Here is a 23684-nt window from a genome sequence, read left to right on the forward strand (position 1 = left end):
ACTTTCTTGGAACATCCACGATGATACTTGCGGAAGCGATCATTTTCCAATCTTCACTTCCTTCGGCCAAACTTCTCCAGAGTTTTCAACAAGGCCAAGATGGAAATTTGAATACGCTGACTGGGCTGGCTATCAGTTTGACATTGAAAACCGCCTCTCCGCTAAACGAGATTGGACAGCCGAGGAATTTTCCAAAGTTGTCCTAGAAGTTGCAATGGTACATATCCCCAGAACCAGTGGCATCCCTGGCAGGAAATGTGTCCCATGGTGGTCGCCTGAGCTGAAGGCAGCGATCAAAGGTCGACGTAAGGCCCTACGCAAATTAAGAAAGGCCCATCCGGACAGCCCACTGAGACCCACTCTGCTTACAGAGTTCCAAAGGGCTCGCAAAGAAGCTACGACTGCTATCAACACAGCCAAGCACAACAGTTGGGTTAAATTCGTCAACGAAATTAATCCCAACGCGTCAACAAAGGAGTTATGGAGTAAGATTGGCAGGCTTCATGGCAAGAAAAGGAGCAAAGAATATAATCTTCTAATTAACGGTCAATATACCAATGACCGGAAAACCATCGCCGAGGCGTTTGGAGATTTCTTTGCATCCGCCTCCTCCAATCAAAACTACGACCAAACCTTTCTAACCCACAAAACGGAATGCGAAAGAATTCCCATCGATTTTCATACCGATGTGGAATTTGACTTCAACAAAAACCTCTCCCTCAAAGAGCTCGATTGGGTACTGAACAAAGTCAAACAAGGATCCACAGGACCTGATGACATCAGCTACCCTATGCTTAAGAATCTACCCCATCTCGGGAAAAAAGCATTTCTGAAGCTCCTCAACAAAGTCTGGGACAGTGGAACCCTCCCCAGTTGCTGGAAAGAGGGTTTAATGATCTGTATCCCGAAACCAGACATGAACAACCATCTTCTTGACAATTTCCGCCCCATCACTCTCCTAAGTTGTGTTGGGAAAGTCTTGGAAAAAATGATCAATCGACGCTTAACGACTTTTCTAGAGTCAAATAAGCTGATTGATCCCAGAAAATTCGCATTCCGTGCGGGAAAAGGTACAGAAGATTGCCTTGTAGCAATCGAAAAAATCCTAGACGACGCAACTGAAAAATTACACAACATTGATATTGTTTCCCTGGATTTATCCAAGGCCTTCGATCGGGCATGGAGGTACCCAGTGCTGAAAAGCCTTTTCGACTGGGGGATTCGTGGGAGATTAGGTCTCTTCGTTAAAAGTTTTCTAGAAAACCGGTCTTTCAAAACCGTTATTAACAACCACCAATCTTCTCTAAAAATCCCAGAAAACGGCTTCCCACAAGGCTCAGCACTTTCACAAACCCTCTTCAACATTGCCATGCAATCTCTATTCGAGATTATCCCGGACCATATAAAGATCATAGTCTATGCAGATGACATCACTCTTATCTCTACGAGCTGCTTCGGCTTAATTCAGAGAAAGAGGCTTCAAAAAACCTTAGACTCCATCCAAAACTGGGCTCTAAAAATAGGTTTCAAACTTTTCCCCGGAGAAATCCAAACACATACATATCGGAAAAGCTCTCAGAAGGAGAACCTATCTTCAGCTCAACAAAATCCCGATCCCTACAATGAGGACATTGAAAATACTAGGGGTTACTTTCGACAAGAAACTCAACTTCCTATCACATTCCCAAAAGACCAAAATAGCCACCAGAAAGAAATTGAACATCATCAAGTCTATCGCAGGCAACCTAGCCTCTGGTCATAGAAAGACGCTGCTAAATGTTGTAAATGTTTGGTTGGTCCCACAAATCCTTTATGGAATAGGCACCTTCAGCCGTGGAGGGGACAAGGTGTTAAACACCATTCAACCAATTTACAATAAAGCAATTAGGCTCGCAATTGGCGCTTTTCCCACCAGTCCTACTCTTGCTGTAATGGCAGAAAGTGGGCAACTTCCCTTCACCCACCTGGTAACAAAAGCCATCACTAATAAAGCCATCCGTCACTTGTCACTCCCCGAAAGCGACCACAATGTCCCATTAATACATAGGGCTAAAACATGGTTCAAAAATCTCACGAACAAAGATCTTCCCGATATATGTGAACGTTCATCTGCGACGGGAAGAAATTGGAACGTCAAACCGCCGAACATTAACCTTGAACTTCTCAAGGCAGTTCGGGCGGGAGACCCTTCTCCAAAAGTCAAAGCCTGCTTCAATAACCTCGTTGCATCCAATTTCCAAATCAATCACCAGGTATACACAGATGGTTCAGTCAATGCCGATGGAGTTGGATGTGGAATTTTTGAGAGTAGATACATAGGTAGCTTTTCTCTTCCATCGCAATGCTCCATCTTCAGTGCGGAAGCTTTCGCTCTTTTAATAGCTACCCAAGAATGCACCCATGATTTCCTTCCTACCACAATATTTTCCGACTCAGCTAGCTGTCTCCATGACCTTCTAAGTGGAAACAGCAAACACCCATGGATAATACAAACAGAAGAGGCTGCTTCAGATAAAAACATCTCCTTCTGCTGGGTTCCTGGTCACTCAGGAATCCGCGGAAACACAGCCGCCGACATACTGGCCGGCAAGGGCAGCAAAATAGAACCCCCAGACATGCCCTGTCCTCCATCTGACATTGTCCGCTGGGTAAAACAGCAAGTCCGTGAAAGTTGGGACATATGCTGGATAAACAGCCGTCCCACTCATCTTCATAAAATTAAAAATTCCACTCTCCCTTGGGAGGACCGTCTCAATAGTAGGGAAAGGCAAGTCTTTACCCGTCTTCGAATTGGGCACACTAACTTCACCCACTCACACTTGTTCTACAGAGCCGAAAAACCCCAATGTGCTTGCAATGAAGCACCCGTTTCCGTTAGCCATCTTCTATTAGAATGCCAACATACCAAAGATGCTCGAGCCCGACACAATATAGGTCAGAGTCTCCGAGATATCCTCAGTAGAGACGAGACCCAAGAAACCAATCTAATGCGTGTTCATGTGTGTATATACATGTATGTAACTACATACATATATATACACGCATCTATTAATACATATTCTCACATATATATTCCATTTATTACATTACTTAACTGATTTCCTAACTTTACAGCCACACTCACCAAGGAGGATAAATTCATTAAATAAACCTCTCCATTTTTCAGCTCTACTATATACCATTAAATTCAAAACCACTATATTTTATTATCTATTCAAACTGTTTTTCATTTCATTTCAAACCCACCCCACACCCACTCCTCCCCTCTTTCCTTCCCATACCATTTCCACCCCCTTCCACACCACTAATCCCACCCAAATCCTTTCCACTCCTTTCCACTCCTTTCCTTCCTATCCTCCTGAGAAGGGCCTTTTTGTTTTTTTTTTGTTTTTGGAACACGCCTTTCGCTGGGTCACTTGTGCTTCGTTACTGCTTTGGTCCTCGGATCAGTAAATATTTACTTTTCTTTACAGCATATATTAAATATCTTATGAGCATAGGATCCCTTCCTACCTTCTTCTTTAACCGAGGGTCGAGCGGACAGATCTGATGAGTGATTTTTTTGGTTTCCCTTTCGCCAGTCCCCTCTGGGCTGTTTTATTGTGGCTCTTCACTGAGCTAGAGGCGAATGAACTGCAAAGTTTAAAGCCTCTTAAAAACAAAGAAAGAAAGAAAGTGAGACACATTCATTTTTCGTGAGGACATCGACAAGACAACATCGTTGCCTAACGTGCTGGAGGAGGTGGACGGCGAAGGATCGACACATACACGCGCAGAACTCTTTCCGTTAGGATGCCATTCAGCATCGAGAAAGTTCCGGAAAGATCTAATCATTGCTGGAAAATAATCTTCCAGTTCCTTTGGGAATTTTCAAAATATATTCATGTGAAAGAGTTTAATTGAATGTTTTCTATCCATGTAACACTGTGACCAAATATGTTTCAATCAAGTGCTATTAACAGGTGGTTATCGAGTTGGTATTAACCACTGGTAGGCTTCCAGTATCGAGGAAAATGTGGAAATAACTAATCGTTACTGAAAATAATCTGCCAGTTCCTCTGGGAATTTTCAAAATATATTCATGTGAAAGAGTTTAATTGAATGTTTTCTATCCATGTTACACTGTGACCAAATATGTTTCAATCAAGTGCTATTAACAGGTGGTTATCGAGTTGGCATTAACCACTGGTGGGCTTCCAGTATCGAGGAAAATGTGGAAATATCTAATCGTTACTGAAAATAATCTGCCAGTTCCTTTGGGAATTTTCAAAATATATTTATGTGAAAGAGTTTAATTGAATGTTTTCTATCCATGTAACACTGTGACCAAATACATTTGGTTTTGTGGTTTTTCAATCAATCGCAATTAACAGGATAGCTTCAGAAGATTATTCTTCCCCATCAGTAGGATATTTCCGTATCCAATATTGTATGCGCCCGCAATCGATTATTGCTCAGTCGCCGAAAGTTCCGAGCTCAGAGAGTTCATTCCCCTCTAGTTTGCCTTCCAAATTGCCATCGTAAACCACACCTTCTCTCGATTCAATCACACACAAAAAGCATACTTAAGCGATATTCTGGTGGTGAGACACATTCATTTTTCGTGAGGACATCGACAAGACAACATCGTTGCCTAACGTGCTGGAGGAGGTGGACGGCGAAGGATCGACACATACACGCGCAGAACTCTTTCCGTTAGGATGCCATTCAGCATCGAGAAAGTTCCGGAAAGATCTAATCATTGCTGGAAAATAATCTGCCAGTTCCTTTGGGAATTTTCAAAATATATTCATGTGAAAGAGTTTAATTGAATGTTTTCTATCCATGTTACACTGTGACCAAATATGTTTCAACCAAGTGCTATTAACAGGTGGTTATCGAGTTGGCATTAACCACTGGTGGGCTTCCAGTATCGAGGAAAATGTGGAAATATCTAATCGTTACTGAAAATAATCTGCCAGTTCCTCTGGGAATTTTCAAAATATATTCATGTGAAAGAGTTTAATTGAATGTTTTCTATCCATGTAACACTGTGACCAAATATGTTTCAATCAAGTGCTATTAACAGGTGGTTATCGAGTTGGCATTAACCACTGGTATGCTTCCAGTATCGAGGAAAATGTGGAAATATCTAATCGTTACTGAAAATAATCTGCCAGTTCCTTTGGGAATTTTCAAAATATATTCATGTGAAAGAGTTTAATTGAATGTTTTCTATCCATGTAACACTGTGACCAAATACATTTGGTTTTGTGGTTTTTCAATCAATCGCAATTAACAGGATAGCTTCAGAAGATTATTCTTCCCCATCAGTAGGAACGAACGAACGAACGTGATGAATTATAGAGGTTTTAAACTTTTCAGTTCATTCGCCTCTAGCCTTGAGAAAGGCCAATGGGTTTTTCTTTGAATCGTTCCAAGCCATCGCATCCTCTAGTCTCGTTTCCGGAAAACATAGTAGTATAATTATTTAGTATAAGCTGGAAGGAAAGTTTCGTTAGGGAGGCATATTTGGTCGTCTGATAGCTAAATTTGGGATGAAAAGAATAATTAAGAAATAAACAAATTCATTGAGAGAACCAACCTGGGTGCCATCCACGAAAGTTTTGTTTATTCGCGATTGAAGGATAATGATTGTCATGTTACGCCTTTTTTAAAAATTCATACATGTGTGTGTGTGTGTGTGTTAATTTATTTTGAGAATATAAGTAAATATGTGCGGCCTGACGTACATTGAACGTGAATTCAATGTACATCACCTCGCATTGATTCAGGAATATTAAATATGTATAAATATGTGTTAGTATATATGTTATATTTTGTTAGTATTAGTATTATATTTTATTGTTTTATATTTATTGTTTTTTTTTGTTTCTTTTTTTTTTAATTTTTTTTTTCTGAGAATATGTGTGAGTGTGTGGCCTGATGCAAACTGTACTTTAATACGATTTGCTTCAGCCCGCACGAATTCAATTATAGTATATATATGACGGCATAATATATGTATGATTAATAGGGTTATTTAGTATTGCTGAAAAAGTAATATTGTTAGAAGAGTGAGTGTTCAATTCCGTATAAGCATATAGTGGTTATATAAGATTTATTAGATCTATCTCTTTTAAAAATTTCATTAGTTTGTCCTCCTCTATGTTGTCCCTTGCGAGGGCTGTCCTTGGGTTGTCTGCAATCTGAAATTTAATTCTTGCTCTGTTATGTAGGGGGCAAACTAGTAGAACGTGTTCTACAGTGACCCTAACGTTGCAAGTGCTACAAATAGGTGGTTCTGTTCTTTCCATAAGAAACCTGTGGGTTAATTTGGTATGCCCAATACGAAGTCGTGTTAGGCATACTTGGAAGGGTCTTTGTTTACTATCCGTCCATGGGTGGGTAGTGTTCTTTATTTTTCGTAGAAAAAGGTCTCTACAGTTGTTCCACTCGTTCTCCCAGTTTATCATTAGGGCAGAGTTAACCCATCTGATTATGTCGTCGGCTGGAGAATTTGTACTCCATAGTTCGGATGTTCTTCCTTCCTTGGCGAGACGGTCAGCCTCTTCGTTACCACGGATTCCACAGTGACCTGGAATCCAGCAGAAGGTGATGTCGTTTTGGGCTATTTTCTCTTCAATTGAGAGTACCCATGGATGTTTGCTGTTTCCGCTCTCAAGAGCCGTAAGCGCACTAGCAGAATCGGTGAATATAACCGTTTTTCTGTTGTCTTCGCAATTCGATGTTGCGATGAGGAGTGCAGCTAACTCAGCTGAAAAAACCGAACAGATGTTTGGGAGTTGGAACTTTTTCTGCATATTGCTTGCAAAAAGGCCAATTCCTACTTGATTGCCGTCGAACGAACCATCAGTATAAATTTTATGATGGAGAGGAAATTGGTTGTGGATGTGGTTGTTGAAAATGGTCAAGACTATGCTGCTGTTTTCACCGGCTCGCACAGAGTTTTTAATTGACCAATCAATTTGAGGTTCCCGTTTATACCATGGTCTTTGGTTTAAAATGGGATTTGGTGCAATCGCTGGCAGAATGGTTTGGCAAGTTTCCTGCAGCCAGTTGTTCGCTCTTTCTAGAGAGGATACAATTGTGTGATTTTTCTCAAGCGTACGTATCGCACACTTGGTGAAATTGCTTGTAAGGAACAGTTTAAAAGGTAGATTGCCTGATTCAGCAAGTAACGCTTTAATTGGGCTAGTAATAAAAGCCCCAGACGCTAGTCTTATAACCTTATGGTAGCTAGGCCTTAGTTTTTCGAGCGTTTCCCAAGTTGCACGACTAAAAAGTTCGATACCATATGTCAGTTTGGAATAGACTAGGCTTCTTCCGATGTTGAAAATGGTTTTACGGGAGCTTAGTCGGCTTCGACCGCTGATAGCTTTAACCAAATTGAGGCGGTTTTTAATATCTGATATCAGACTATTAGTATGTTTGCTGAAAGTAAGTTGTTTGTCCACTGTTATGCCGAGAATTCTTGCAGAATTGACTCGTTTAATGGGTTTACCGTTCATCAGGAATGTACGCAGTTTTTTTTCTGTGGCGCCTATTACTGCAGCAATGAAGAATTTGGGATTTATCAGTTGAGAAGCTAAATCCCACTGATTTTGCCCAGTTATTGACTGACGAGATTCCTTCATGGAGTCTTCTTCTTGCTTATTCAGGAAAGGTACTTTTGGATATTAGCAAGATATCGTCTGCGTAAATCAACGCTTCAATATTTTGAGGGATGGCATCGAATATCGATTGCATGGCTATCAGGAATAATGTTACTGATAGCACCGAACCCTGCGGTACTCAATTTTCTTGGAGTTTACTAGTGGAAATAACTCCTCCGAGAAGCACTTTGAAGCTACGATTGTGCAGAAAGCTGCGAATAATTTCAAACAGATTGCCTTCAATACCCCATTGGTGGAGTTGGTCCAAGATATTGTATCTCCACGTGGTGTCATAGGCTTTTGATAAGTCCAGTAGCGCGAGTTCCCCATGAAGGCGATCTTGTATGATCTCATGAAAATGTTGATCGAGTAGTCCGAAGTAGGAATTGGCACCTTTACCGTGACGGAAAGCATACTGGCGGGGGTCCAGGAGATGACGTTCTTCAAGGTTCGTCAATAATCTCCGATTGACCATCCTCTCAAATACCTTACCAAGGCAGTTGAGAAGAGTGATGGGACGGAAGCTAGAGGCTTCTGATTTCTTCTCCATCGGTTTAGGGATGGGGATGACCAGGCCTTCCTTCCATGAGTCAGGGAAGCATTTGCTAGTCCAGCAGTTGTTGTAAATCTGGAGCAACGAGCTTTTGACGTGAAAAGGTAGGTGCTTTATCATGCTGTACTCGATCTCATCAGGTCCGGCGGATTTGCCTTTGGACTTGTTGATGGACCACATCAATTCCTTCATAGAGAACTTAATATTGAAAATATGAAGTTCCCCTGAGTCTGATGGAAATTCTGTAGATTCCGCAGCAGCTTTCTGAGTCTTAAAATTGTCTGAGTAGTTAGAGGTGGCGGAAGCACTGGCGAAGTGATTCGCTAAATGTTCAGCTACGGTTCCGGGATCATCTGTAAAGGTACCATTGATCTCGATGGAATAACCGTGCGTTCTTCTCTTGCCACTGAGTGCATTGACCTTTCTCCACAGTTCGCTGGAGGTTGATTGGGGGCTAATGCCGTCGAGAAATTCGAGCCAGCTGTTTTGCTTAGCTTCCGCTATAATTTTCCTTGCTCTAGCTCTAGCAGATTGGAAATCAGCTAGGGCAAGTTTTTTGCTTTCACTACCATCTTGTTGCCGTCTAAGTTTTCGTAGCTCTTTTCTTCTGGTTTTGATGGCCTGTTTGACATCGTCGTTCCACCAGGGAACTGACTTCCGGCCAGAGTTCCCGCTAGTGCGAGGTATATTGTCTTTCGCTGCAGTAAAAATAGCTTGGGAAAACTCATTTACTGAGTAGTTACCCTGTGCTGGTAGTAGGCGTGAGACCATTGTTTCGAAGCCGTTCCAGTTAGCGAATTGGTATAACCATCTTCTTCGCAATTTAATATTCGGATTACTTGTCAGTGTTCGGATATGAATGGGGAAGTGGTCACTTCCTCTAAGGTCTTCATCAACGAACCAGCTGACTCTGGGCGCAAGGTCCCATGATGTAATCGTTAGATCTATAGCGGAGGTAGTACCGTAGCGGTTATCGTAACGGGTATGTTGAGAGTCATTCAGAATAATGAAATTGAGATTTTCGACGATTTTTAAAATCATTTTGCCTCTAGTGTCGCACTGTTTGCCACCCCATATTGTGTGGGAGGCGTTAAAATCACCCATAATGATGAGTGGTCGTGGCAGTTGTTTCAATGCGTTGGTGATCTCAGATTCGAGATTATTAAGGCTGCGTGAAGGAGGTATGTATATTGATACAAGAGTAATTCGTTGTGGGCCTTTAAGCTGAACAGCGCATAATTGTAACGGCGTTGTTATTTTGATTTCCACATGGGGAAGATGTCTTAAAACTGCGAGGCTGACCCCACCATGGTTAGGGGTTGGCCCATCACAACGATACCATTTATACTTTTCTTGGAGAAAACGATCACAGTCAACGCTGCTTTTGATTCTCGTTTCTTGGAAAGCGAGGCTGAGTGGGAGATGTTTCTCCTCAGCTAGCATCAGTTCTAGTTCGTTTATAGAACTTCGTAGCCCGCGTAAATTCCATTGGATGGCTAGTCTTTGATTGGGTACAGGATATATTTAAATCCATTAGTGTTTGATGAATGTGTTGGGAATTGGTAGCAATATATGTTAAAAATATATAAGAAAGGGGCTTTTGGTTTTTATTTGTTTATGTAATGGATGTAAGTAAAATTATGTGAAAAATATGGAGAAAGTTGATTATAGTTGAGAATTAACTATTACGAATTAGTTCGATGGGTGTTGGTTTCCCTTGGAAGAGTGTTTATTCTTTTTGGGTTTTGTGTCAGTTTTGTTTGGTGGATGTATGTTATTGTCTTTTGGTTGTATCTTGTTGTCTTTCGTGTTGGTGTTTTGTGAGTTGTTGTTTTGTGTGTTATTAGTTTGTGTGTTGTTGTTTTGTGTGTTGTTGTTTTGTGTGTTGTTGTTTTGTGTGTCGCTGTTTTGTTTGGTGTTGTTTGGTGTGTTGCTGTTTTGGCTGGTGTTGTCTTTGGTTGGTGTGGTTTCCGTCGATTTCTGATTTTTTCGTACCGTTTTTCTTAGCTTCTCTTTGTTCTGGCGAAGTTCATCTTCCGAGGTTTTCAAATCTTCAGAAGATGTGCTGTTGGCTGTAATCTTCCTTTTAGTTTTTCTCGGGGCTTCCGAGGCTACCATGGACACATCGGAATCATCTGATTCGGTTGATGAGTTGTCCGATTCGGAAATGTTGGATACAACTACAGATGGGGTACTATCGCGACTTATTTCTGGACTTGTGTTAGCTGAAACGCAACTGCACTTACACTTGTTGCAGCTGGCAGTAGGTTTTTGGAGTGCACTCAGCCTGTCTTGCAGGATACTCGCATAAGTTGGTACTTTATTTTTAATCATGTATAGATCCTTGGCTTCTTTATAGGAAATGCCTTGATCTATTCTGATTCTGGTGATATCATTTTCTTTAAGCCATAAAGGGCACTTCCTGCTACAAGAGGAGTGATCCCCATGGCAGTTATTGCAATGTGCTGGGTACGAGCACGTTACAGTGTTTGCACTGTGTTCTTGGCCGCAATTCCGACAAAGTGGATTTTCTAGTTGGCAGCGTTTCGATGTATGACCAAAGCGGAAGCATTTGAAACATTGCATCGGGTTAGGGTAAAAATTCCTGGTCCCGATGCGAAGAAAACCGAAGAAGATTACGTCAGGTACTACTGTACCACGAATGGTTAAAATAAGTGTGGCTGTTGGTATGGTTTCGTTATTTTCCTTCCTTGTGATTCTCTTGACTTCGATCACATTTTGATCGGCGAGTTCAGTAAGAATCTCAGCTTCAGTCAAGTCAATAACTTCGCGGCATGTTACGACGCATTTACGTTTATTTAGTGTCGGGTGATATATGACTTCGACAGGGGTTTCATCGATCAATTGGTTAATTAAGAGGAGCTTACCGATGGTGTCCTCGTCTCTGGCCGTGAGGATGTATTGCATTCTCTTTTTCTCGTCTCGTGTTGGGCGGGCGCTGTTAAAATTCTTAACGACGTTGGCGATGGTCTTGCTGACCACGAACGGATTGGATGGAATCACGTTCTCTCCGGTTGCGCGTAATAGCAGAATTTGCAGGTTACCGTTCAGAGGATCAGCCCACTCTGGCGCGGTACGCTGCGTTGGTTTTCCCTGATACATGTTTGTAACACGGCCTCCTGGAGGCCCGGCGCTACTGGACGCCATGATATAGCCTGGCTACACCCCAGGTATAGCCGGCCGAAAGGGTCACACTCACTAATAAAATACTCCCTATTGAGGGATTTTCACTTACGGATATACTTTTAAATTCGCTCTATCACTTGGTAGAGGGGATATACTTTCACTTTCAAGCGATTTCACTATAAAATGACTTAGAAAATGCACACTTAGTAAAAAGAAATAGGTGTCCTTGCACCGTTGATTCCCGTCTAGCACTTATTCTAAATAACTATATGAATTGCGGATGGGAAAAAATCACTATATGTCACTATGATGGGGGCAGCGTCAGTGACGCCAAAAAGCGCGCGCTTTTCCCGCCCACCGGTGAGCACCACCGACGCAGGCAAAGTTGGCTGCTACTCTCCTCTGCTATCCCTTCGTTGCGACGCTGGAAAACAATTTTATATTTAGGACTAATCAAGCCTTCAGAAAGGCTGCTGTAAGCATTTGATTAGTTGTGTGAGGAGAAAAATTCAATTTTTCGCTACTCTTTTCAAAGGGGCGCTAAAAACATGACCGTCTCGGTTGAATGTCAGAAGCACCTTGGCTGAAAAAAAGCCATCAGTAGGATATTTCCGTATCCAATATTGTATGCGCCCGCAATCGATTAGTGCTCAGTCGCCGAAAGTTCCGAGCTCAGAGAGTTCATTCCCCTCTAGTTTGCCTTCCAAATTGCCATCGTAAACCACACCTTCTCTCGATTCAATCACACACAAAAAGCATACTTAAGCGATATTCTGGTGGTGAGACACATTCATTTTTCGTGAGGACATCGACAAGACAACATCGTTGCCTAACGTGCTGGAGGAGGTGGACGGCGAAGGATCGACACATACACGCGCAGAACTCTTTCCGTTAGGATGCCATTCAGCATCGAGAAAGTTCCGGAAAGATCTAATCATTGCTGGAAAATAATCTGCCAGTTCCTTTGGGAATTTTCAAAATATATTCATGTGAAAGAGTTTAATTGAATGTTTTCTATCCATGTAACACTGTGACCAAATATGTTTCAATCAAGTGCTATTAACAGGTGGTTATCGAGTTGGTATTAACCACTGGTGGGCTTCCAGTATCGAGGAAAAGGTGGAAATAACTAATCGTTACTGAAAATAATCTGCCAGTTCCTTTGGGAATTTTCAAAATATATTCATGTGAAAGAGTTTAATTGAATGTTTTCTATCCATGTAACACTGTGACCAAATATGTTTCAATCAAGTGCTATTAACAGGTGGTTATCGAGTTGGCATTAACCACTGGTGGGCTTCCAGTATCGAGGAAAATGTGGAAATATCTAATCGGTACTGAAAATAATCTGCCAGTTCCTTTGGGAATTTTCAAAATATATTCATGTGAAAGAATTTAATTGAATGTTTTCTATCCATGTAACACTGTGACCAAATATGTTTCAATCAAGTGCTATTAACAGGTGGTTATCGAGTTGGCATTAACCACTGGTGGGCTTCCAGTATCGAGGAAAATGTGGAAATATCTAATCGTTACTGAAAATAATCTGCCAGTTCCTTTGGGAATTTTCAAAATACAGGGTGGGCCATTTAAAGTGGAAGCATCTGGCAACCCCATAACATTTGACAGAGATGTCAGATTAACAAATGTCATACCACGTTGGAAGCGTCATTTCAGTACAATTTTAACCATGGAACAATACACACCTAAACAACGCGCTGAAATTGTTCAGCTGTACATTCAAAATAACTTCAATTGTGGCTTTTGGCAAAAAATCATAATGTCTGATGAGGCGCATTTCAACTTGAATTGAGGAGTGAATAAACAAAATTGTCGGTTTTATGCTACTGAAAACCCTCAATTCATCGAAACGCAACCTCTTTACGACCAAAAAGTTACTGTGTGGTGTGGCATTTATGCCGATAAAGTCATCGGCCCGGACTTCTTTGAAAACGAAAATGGAGCAACGGTAACCGTGAATGGGGAGCTTTATCGGACAATGATAACCAATTTTTTATTGCCATTTGTTCGTGAAAATGAATTGGACAATTACTGGTACCAACAGGACGGCGCTACATGCCATACAGCGGCTGCCACGACCAAATTATTGCGCGAAATGTTCCCCGGAAGATTAATATCGAAAAACGGAAAATAATCTGCCAGTTCCTTTGGGAATTTAAAAATACATTCATGTGAAAGAGTTTATTTTAATGTTTGCTATCCATGTAACACTGTGACCAAATATGTTTCAATCAAGTGCTATTAACAGATGGTTATCGAGTTAGCATTAACCACTGGTGGGCTTCCAGTATCGAGGAAAATGTGGAAATATCTAATCTTTACTGCAAATAATCTGCCAGTTCCTCTGGGAATTTAAAATTACATTCATGTGAAAGAGTTTATTTGAATGTTTTCTATCCATGTAACACTATAACCAAATACATTTTGTTTTGTGATTTTTCAATCAATCGCAAGTAACAGGATAGCTTCTGAAGATTATTCTTCCCCATCAGTAGGATATTTCCATATCCAATATTGTATGCGCCCGCAATCGATTATTGCTCAGTCTCCGAAAGTTCCGAGCTCAGTTCATTCCCCTCTAGTTTGCCTTCCAAATTGCCATCGTAAACCACGCCTTCTTTCGATTCAATCACGCACAAAAAGCATGCTTAAGCGATATTCTGGTGGTGAGACACATTCATTTTTCGTGAGGACATCGACAAGACAACATTGTTGCTGAGGATGCTGGACGGCGAAGGATCGAGATCTGCCCTGAAACGCAAGCAGTTTGTTTGAAACTGTGAGGGAGCACAGAGAAGCCGATCCTTCAGGAGAAGAGAAGGTGACCATTGAAGCAGCCGCTACACACACACATACACGCACGGAATTCTTTCCGTTTGGATGCCATTCAGCATCGAGAAAGATCCGGAAAATAATCAGTCAGTTCCTCTGGGAATTTAAAATTACATTCATGTGAAAGAGTTTATTTTGATGTTTTCTATTCATGTAACACTGTGACCAAATATTTTTCAATCAAGTGCTATTAACAGGTGGTTATCGAATTAGCATTAACCACTGGTGAGCTCCCAGTATCGAGGAAAATGTGCAAATATCTAATCGTTACTGAAAATAATCTGTCAGTTCCTCTGGGAATTTAAAAATACATTCATGTGAAAGAGTTTATTTTAATGTTTTCTATCCATATAACACTGTGACCAAATATGTTTCAATCAAGTGCTATTAACAGATGGTTATCGAGTTAGTATAAACCACTGGTGGGCTTCCAGTATCGAGGAAAATGTGGAAATATCTAATCGTTACTGAAAATAATCTGCCAGTTCCTCTGGGAATTTAAAAATACATTCATGTGAAAGAGTTTATTTGAATGTTTTCTATCCATGTAATACTTATGACAGACATACAGCTGTACTTGCGTTGTACTTCGAAAATTGTATGTCTGTCACCATGTACAGCGCTAGAACCATGCAAGCAACTCGGTACAATCGCTGTACCTGTACCGCTGTACATGGCTACAGTTGTACTGTGCGCAGCGCCATAGACGGTTAGTGGTGGGTAGCATGAACAAGCAGAATCAAATCACTTGATAAACGTTCTTTTCATTGACTTTCTTTTAAGTTAATAACTCAGATTGGAAACTTTTTTGTTGTGTTGCATAGTTTAGACACTAAATAAAAACCTTTTTCATTGAAATATGTGGTGAAAATTGGAAAAATATCTGTTTGTCAGTTTGACATACGGTACAATGTACAACCAAAGTATGTCTGTCATGGTACGATGGTACCTGTACAACGCTGTACACGTACAACGCAATTACAGCTGTATGTCTGTCCCTGGTATAACACTATGACCAAATACATTTAGTTTTGTGATTTTTCAATTAATCGCAATTAACAGGATAGCTTTTGAAGATTATTCTTCCCCATCAGTAGGATATTTTCGTATCCAATATTGGATGCATAAAACCTTGTACCTCCAACGTAACGCTCTCGTTTTCGAAGTCCCCTAAATATTCATTTATTCATTCATTCAGAATGGATTCAGATTCAACTTCAAACAAAGGATCACTGAATCAACGATAGTCCTACGTCACCATTGCGGTTATACCATAGATATAACCCACTTTCTGTTTTTTTATGGGGATATTTAAAATCCAAGGTATACACTGGTAAACCAAGGACCCTGGCTGCGCTGAAAGACAATATCCGACAAGAAATTGCTGCCATATCGGCCGAAACATTGGGCAAAGTGATGGAAAATGCCGAAAAAAGGGCACATTTTGCGGTCAAGGCCAGAGGCGGTCATTTACGAGATATCATAATCAAAAAGTAGTTAGAACAAATCTCTTTGGACCAAAATAAATGAATTTCAAAAAAAAAATTTAAAATTCCACTTCTTTACTTTGCTATTGCAAAAACAAATCCTTCCACTTTAAATGGAATGTGAAAGAGTTTAATTGAATGTTTTCTATCCATGTAACACTGTGACCAAATTTGGTTTTGTGGTTTTTCAATCAATCGCAATCAACAGGATAGCTTCTGAAGATTATTCTTCCCCATCAGTAGGATATTTCCGTATCCAATATTGGATGCATAAAACCTTGTGCCTCCAACGTAACGCTCTCGTTTTCGAAGTTCTCCAAATATTCATTCATTCAGAATGAATTCAGATTCAACTTCATACAAATGATCTCTAAATCAACGATAGTCCTACGTCACCCTTGCGGTTATACCATAGATATAACCCACTTCCTGTTTTTTTTTGAGACCAGTGTATTTCAAAGAAACAAATTGGAAATTGTGAAATGCGTAAAGTATTTCTATGAGAGTCATTATCCAAATACAATGGAGTAGTCATTTGCCAAAGCTACCACTACAATGACGTAAGGGATGTAATATGAAGAGCGAGTCCCGTTGCAAAACCGAAGCGCACACTTCAACGCTAGACCAGTCATAGTACTGAAGAGCGGAGAGCGAGTCCGGTTCCAAAACCGAAGCGCAATACTATAACGCTAGGCCAGTCACCGCACTGAAGAGCGAAGAGCGAGTCCGGTTCCAAAACCGAAGCGCACACTTTAACGCTAGACCAGTAATAGTACTGAAGAGCGGAGAGCAAGTTCGGTTGAAAAACCGAAGCGCAATACTATAACGCTAGGCCAGTCTCCGAACTGAAGAGCGAAGAGCGAGTCCGGTTCCAAAACCGAAGCGCACACTTTAACGCTAGACCAGTCATAGTACTGAAGAGCGAAGAGCGAGTCCGGTTGCAAAACCGAAGCGCACCAATGCTACGTTATACTACACTAATACTAGAACACCCGTTGAACTGAAGAGAAAACAGCGAAACTGGCCTCATGGCCGAAGCGCAAACAGAAAACCGCTTTTATTGTACTCAAACAGTATGAGAAAAAGAGTACGCGTGTTTGATATATGAAAAGTCGTCTCGGTTACGCTGCTGTCAAAATAAAACCAGTAAATAAAAACAGGAAGTGGGTTATATCTATGGTATAACCGCAAGGGTGACGTAGGACTATCGTTGATTTAGAGATCATTTGCTTGAAGTTGAATCTAAATCCATTCTGAATGAATGAATAAATGAATATTTGGGGGACTTCGAAAACGAGAGCGTTACGTTGGAGGCTCAAGGTTTTATGCATCCAATATTGGTACAAAAAACCTTGTTCTGAAGAACAATCTACAGAAGCTTTCCTGCTAACTGCACTTGATTAACAAATCACAAAACTAAATGTATGTGGTCGCAGTATTATATGGATAGAAAACATTAAAATAAACTCGCTTGAGTGTAATTTCCAATTCCAAGGGGAACTGGCAGATTATTTTTCAGCAACGATCACTTCTTCTCAGGTTTCTTCTCGATAACCAGCAAACGAAAAAGTTGCGCGCGCGTATGTGTGTGTGTGTGTGTGTGTGGCGGCTGCTTCGATGTCTTCCCGGGGAACCGTTTTTCGATGCTCATACTCTCTTGGTCACCTTTTCTTCTCCTTCTGATCGATCGGCTTTTCTGCGCTCCCTCACAGTCAAAACAAACTGATTGCATTTCAGGTCAGGTCAGGCCAGGTAATGAATTCCTCGATCCCTCGCCGTCCAGCTTGTTCAGCTCGTTCAGCAACGATGTTGTCTTGTCGATGTCCTCACGAAAAATGAATTGGTTTCACCACCAGAATATCGCCTCAGTATGCTTTTCGTGCGTGATTGAATCGAGAGAAGGTGTAGTTTACGATGGCAATTTGGAAGGCAAACTCGAGGGGAATGAACACTCTGAGTATGAAAATTTCAGCGACTGAGTAATAATCGATTGAAAATTATATAATTTTCGCGATACGAAACATTTTCCGTTGCACGCACATACAATATTGGATACGAAAATATCCTACTGATGGGGAAGAATAATCTTCAGAAGCTTTCCAGCTAATTACACTTGATTGAAAAATCACAAAACCAAATGTATTTGGTTGCAGTGTTGTATGGATAGAAAACATTAAAATAAACTCTTTCACATGAATGTATTTTTCAATTCCCAGGGGAACTGGTAGATTATTTTTCAGCAACGAGGGTTCCGCGCGTGTTTGTGTGTGTGGCGGTTGCTCCGATGTTTCAAGCGGAACCGTGGCATCACTCTCCTCCTGATGGATTCCCTTCTGGCCAGGCTCTTGGTGACACCGTTCATCCGCGCTTTCATGATAAACGAAGTTAGCTTCATCACAACAGCGACAACATGCTCCAATAGCTGTTCAATATGACTGAGTGCGTTTACGAACGGCGCTCGCTTATATATCGATTGGTGATTTCAATAGCCTGTTTTGAAAGCAATTTTAAGGCTATTGAAACTAGTTTTTGGATGAAAAAGTAACAAGTCTATAACGCGTAGACATTTTATCTTTCGAATGAAGTGTTTATCATACCATTTCGTTCAGTTGTTTAGGAGCTATTAACGCTCAAAATCTCGGTCTCCGGCGTAACGCTTTCGTTTTCGAAACTTTGATTTTACACCCCGGTATAGAAATGAAAGACGTAGTCCTACGTCAAAAGAGGGGAGAGAATTCGCATGTTTTTGCAATTGTGTGCGTAAACACGGAATATAGTTCGCTTAATGCACACACAATTGCGTGAGAAGAATTTCACAGCAGAGATTTTCTTCCAGTGAAGTTTAGTGGCGTTCTTACGAAGTATCGCGTAGTTTAGAGTATTTATTTGAAATAATCGAAATAGATGGTAGAGAACATGAACAGATTATTTATGAGTTTATCATTGTATTACATATTTCGTTATTTTCCACTTGTTTAAAGATGAACTACGAGGGAAAGCGTTTTTCGTTGGAGCCTTTCAATGATGCGGTGGACCAAAAAGATATGAGAAGAGAGTGGGAGGAATGGTACAGAGCCTTTGAATTGACGTTGGAATTGCGGAATATCGAGACACAACATGAAAAACTGGTGATGTTATTAGCGTGCGGCGGCAGGGGTTTGCAGCGCATTTTTTATAATTTGAGACCGACATCGGATGAAATTTATCCTGAACCAGTAAAGGTTCCGTTTATGCCGAATGAAATTCCAGAGTACGACAACGCAATCAAAAGATTGGAAAAGTTTTTCATCGGGAAACGTAATGAACGGGTAGAATTGGAAGTGTTTCGTTCGCTGAAGTAGACTGAGGATGAAACATTTAGTCAATTCGTTCTGAGACTCCGAGCACAGGCTACGCGATGCGAGTTCCTCGATCGTGAGGAAAAGGAAATTTTGCAGCAAATAACGATGGGTGCACGCGACGAAAGAGTGCGGGACAAAGGATTGGAGAACATTATGGGACTCGACGAACTGACTAATTATGCAATAAACCGCGAAATTCTACATCAGCAGAGAGAAAAATCAAAGCCGTTCAGAAAGGAATCGTCGTCATCTGGAATAGCAGAAATAAAACAAAAGTGGATAAAAAAACCGAAATTTGTTGACGCAGATCGTGGTCGATTCAGTTCCAGGATGCGTCGTCCGAATCTGCCAGAGAGTGAAAAGCGTGATAATCGTGGTTGTTTGCGGTGTGGATCTTGGAACCACAAAGGTGATTCTCAATTCTGTTCTGCGCGTAACGCCCGTTGCAACAATTGTGGTAAATTGGGCCACTATGCTAGAAAATGCAGACTTGAAGGTACAATGAAGCGCGACATTCGTTACAGTCGCTATCGGGAAAAAGAGGAAACTAATGCTTTGCACGTAAGGAACGAATGGAAGGAAGAGTTGCCTACTCCGCCGCAAATAACGAAGGTAGATTAATTGTTGTTTAACAATTTTCCTACACCTTTACCATATTATATTTATTTTGAGTTTGATCTTTTGATAAATAAATGAAAACCTATTGTCGATACACATAATTCAACATTCGTTTGTTTTTCTAAATTTTCCTTTCGGTGTAGGTGGAAGCTGATAATCGAAGTAGTGCGATGATAGTATGCATGATTGATAAACTGCCTGTGAAGTTTTTGATTGATTCGGGTGCAGCGATCAACACAGTGACTCAAGAAATTTTTAGTACCCTTATTAATGACAAGGCTCATCTATTTAAAAAGAAGTTCCAATGCGACCGCACATTTACCGCATACGCAAGTCAAAAGCCCCTTAAGGTGCTAGCCGTATTCGAGGCGTGGATTTCGGTGAACGATTCTAAACCAAGATGTTATGCAGAGTTTTTTTGTGATTGAAGGAGCTAACAAATCACTGTTAAGCAAATCTACCGCGGAGTACTTGAAAATACTTAAAATTGGTCTTGACGTGAATAGCATCAATGCTAAAATCGAAAAGTTCCCTAAATTTCCTAATATTCAAGTTAGGTTGTCAATTGATAAGTCAGTGGTTCCACGAAAGCTTGCTTATTTGAGAGTACCTGAATCAATGAAGGGGAAAGTTGACCAGAAAATTATGGAAATGCTGCGAAGTGACGTGATCGAACCTGCTGACGGTCCAGCGGATTGGATTTCTCCCATGGTCGTTGTACCGAAAGGGAAGGATGACATACGATTGTGCATAAATATGAAGCATCCAAATAAAGCGATTCAACGAGAACATTTCCCACTGCCAGTAATTGAGACGTTTTTGAATAAGCTAAGGGGAGCAACGCATTTTTCTAAACTAGATATCACATCTGCATACCATCACGTCGAGTTACATCCAGATTCACGTGAAATAACAACATTCATGACGAATCAGGGCTTAATGCGCTTCAAAAGGTTGATGTTCGGAATCAATTGCGCTCCCGAAATTTTTCAACGCATCATGTCTCAGATGCTCGCTGGAATCGATGGAGTAATTGTTTACATTGACGATATTGTTGTGACAGGTAGGACAAAAGACGAACACGATAGAAGATTGGAGCAAGTCCTAACTGTATTGAACGAGAATAATGCTAAACTGAATCACGGAAAATGCGTGTTTGGAGTACAAGAGCTGGAGATTCTGTGTGTGTTCAGCTGGAATAAGTCCATCGGAGTCAAAGATATCCGCCATCAAGAATTTCAGACGACCAGAGACGAAAGAAGAAGTTAGAAGTTTTCTGGGGCTAGTAAATTTCGTGGGTCATTTCATTCCGAACTTATCAACTCGTACGGAGCCTCTGCGTAAGTTCTTGCGAGGAGAAGCAGATTTCGGACAGGAACAAAATATTGCTTTCGATGACCTGCGAGATGAGTTAACAATTAACGTTAGAAAGCTAGGATATTTCAATCCAAAACAAGCTACAGAGCTCTATGTTGATGCTTCTCCTGTTGGTCTAGGAGCCGTATTAGTCCAGAGAAATTCGAAAGAAACACCAAGGATTATTAGTTTTGCGTCAAAAGGGCTGACTGCTACAGAGCGAATTTATCCACAGACACAGCGTGAAGCATTGGCTGTTGTATGGGCTGTTGAGAGATTTTACCTTTACTTGTTCGGCTTACATTTAACTGTCTTCACGGACCATAAAACACTCGAATATATTTTTGGGGGCAAGCATCAGGAAGGGAGACGTGCCATGTCGAGGGCGGAAGGATGGGCTTTGCGACTGCAGCCATTCGATTTCGAAATAAAACATATTGCTGGATCCACGAATATTTCAGATACATTATCGCGATTATGTTCCCAAACTGACTTACCTTTCGACGACAACGCTGAGCATTTTCTGTGTACAATCGGTGAAGGTCCTACGGCAATAACTCTTGAGGAAATCAAATCGGAAACTAGGCTCGATGAGACGTTGATCGGTGTTGTAAAAGCATTGGAGTCGGGAGATTGGCCGTCAATACTTTTTCGTTATCACGCTTTTGCAGCTGAGCTGGGTGTTACGAATGGAATAATTATTCGGGACGATCGAATTGTTCCGCCTGAGAAGTTGAGATCTAGGGCTCTAGACATCGCCCACAGAGGCCACCCTGGGATAGTATCCATGCGCCGAACTCTTAGAGAGAAGGTATGGTGGCCGTGCATGGATCGGGATGTCGTCAACAAGATTCAGGAATGTTCGGGTTGTGCTGCGGTTAGTAATCAATTGCCACCAGAGCCAATGCAGAGGAAAGAGATGCCGGACCGTGCCTGGCAACAAATCGCTATCGATTTCTTTTCAGCCAAGGCATGTGCAACATTTTTGGTAGTTATGGACTACTACAGTAGATTCCTGCATGTAGTTGAAATGAATGGTACAACAGCAACCAAAACGATTGAAGCACTGGAAACAATATTTATTGAGCAGACGTACCCAGAAACGATTCGAAGCGACAATGGGCCACCATTCTCGAGCGATGAATTCGCAAAGTATTGTACATCAAAGAACATTAGACTGGTACGAACAATCCCATACTAGCCGCAGATGAACGGCCTCGTGGAGCGACAGAACCAAGGCATTCTTCGCACACCTCGGATTGCTAAAGCAACAAAATCGGACTGGCGCAAGGCTGTTCGGGAATATGTGTACATATATAATACGACCCCTCATTCAGTTACTGAGAAGGCACCCATGGAACTCCTCACCGGTCGCCCAGTAAAAGATCTCCTACCTTCCTTGAGAACGGACCCTGCCTGGAACCGTGATGAAAGTGTGCGTGAAAACGATTCCATCAAGAAATTGAAGGGGAAATTATACGCAGACCAACGACGCCGTGCGAAATTCTCAGAGATAGAAGTCGGAGATGATGTGATGATAAAAAATTACAACTGCGGTAAACTAGCACCCAATTTCCGTCTAGAGAAGTATAAGGTAACTCGAAAGGAAGGTAATGACACAACAGTCGTTAACAAAGATGGATTAACATTTCGGCGATGCGTTACTCATCTTAAGAAATGGCCTTCTGCATCGACCCGGTTGACACCTACTCCCACCTCACAATCTCTTTCCTCACAAAATTCATCTTCACTAATAGTATCTCGCAATCAGGAGTCGTCGGAAGAATCGGAGGTATCTCATCCAGTATCAATTGGATCACTGCAATCGAAACGAAACAGCCTAGAAGAACCGGATGGATCTATTGCAAAGCGTCCTGTAAGAAGCAAGAACCTGCCGCGTCGATACATACAGAATATTATGAAAAGTGATTGTTGATTTCAGAGTAGGAGAAGGATGTAGAGATTCATAATGAGAGAATGAGGGAGAGTGACTGAATTTTGGAGAATGAAGAGATGAGAGAAATAGATAGGGTAGCTTTGGATAGAAGTTGTGATGTTCGGGGACTTAGTTTTGTACGATAGACTCGAATGGTTGTGGAAATAAACGTGGCTTATATAATCTGCAAATTAATCGGTGAGTGTTAATTATAGAAGCGGTCTGGATACGAGTTGCGCGAGGTAAGATACAACACTCTTCTACTGAGGAGCTATATAGCATGCAGGAACTTGCAACCCTGTTTCTTGAACTAGATCGACAGACTAGAAGTTGTCGCAACCAACAGGAACAAGTGCAAGTCATGCTACACTTTTATTATAACCATGGATCGGTCATCTCTCAGGCTAATTAATTGGAATGCCTGCTCTCTCAAGAGTAAGGTCATCGAATTCACTGACTTCTTAGTGACAAACAGCATCGATGTAGCTATCATTACCGAGACGCATCTTAAACCGAATGTTAACCTTCGGGTTCCGAATTATCGTCTATTGAAAATGGATCGTACTAGTTCTGGTGGAGGAAGTGTTGCCCTAGCCATCAGAAATAACATCAGATATCGACTTTTGCCGTGCCTGAAACTCAACATCATCGAAGCTATAGGAGCGGAAATCACAACATCGATTGGGCCTATTATCGTGATTGCGGTCTACTATCCCAAGCAGACGTCAATCAGAGATG

At 41.3% G+C, this 23684-nt stretch overlaps 1 protein-coding gene across 1 annotated transcript; it reads left to right on the top strand.

Annotated features, from left to right (window-relative positions):
- The first annotated feature begins 21386 nt into the window (after positions 1 to 21386).
- LOC129761261 (uncharacterized protein K02A2.6-like) lies at positions 21387 to 22211 on the top strand. Its single transcript, XM_055758976.1, has one exon. It carries the CDS (start codon positions 21387 to 21389, stop codon positions 22209 to 22211), a length of 825 nt encoding a protein of 274 aa, XP_055614951.1.
- The last annotated feature ends 1473 nt before the right edge of the window (positions 22212 to 23684 follow it).

The sequence above is a fragment of the Toxorhynchites rutilus genome, chromosome 1, assembly GCF_029784135.1.
Source record: "Toxorhynchites rutilus septentrionalis strain SRP chromosome 1, ASM2978413v1, whole genome shotgun sequence".
NCBI classification, from domain to species: domain Eukaryota; kingdom Metazoa; phylum Arthropoda; class Insecta; order Diptera; family Culicidae; genus Toxorhynchites; species Toxorhynchites rutilus.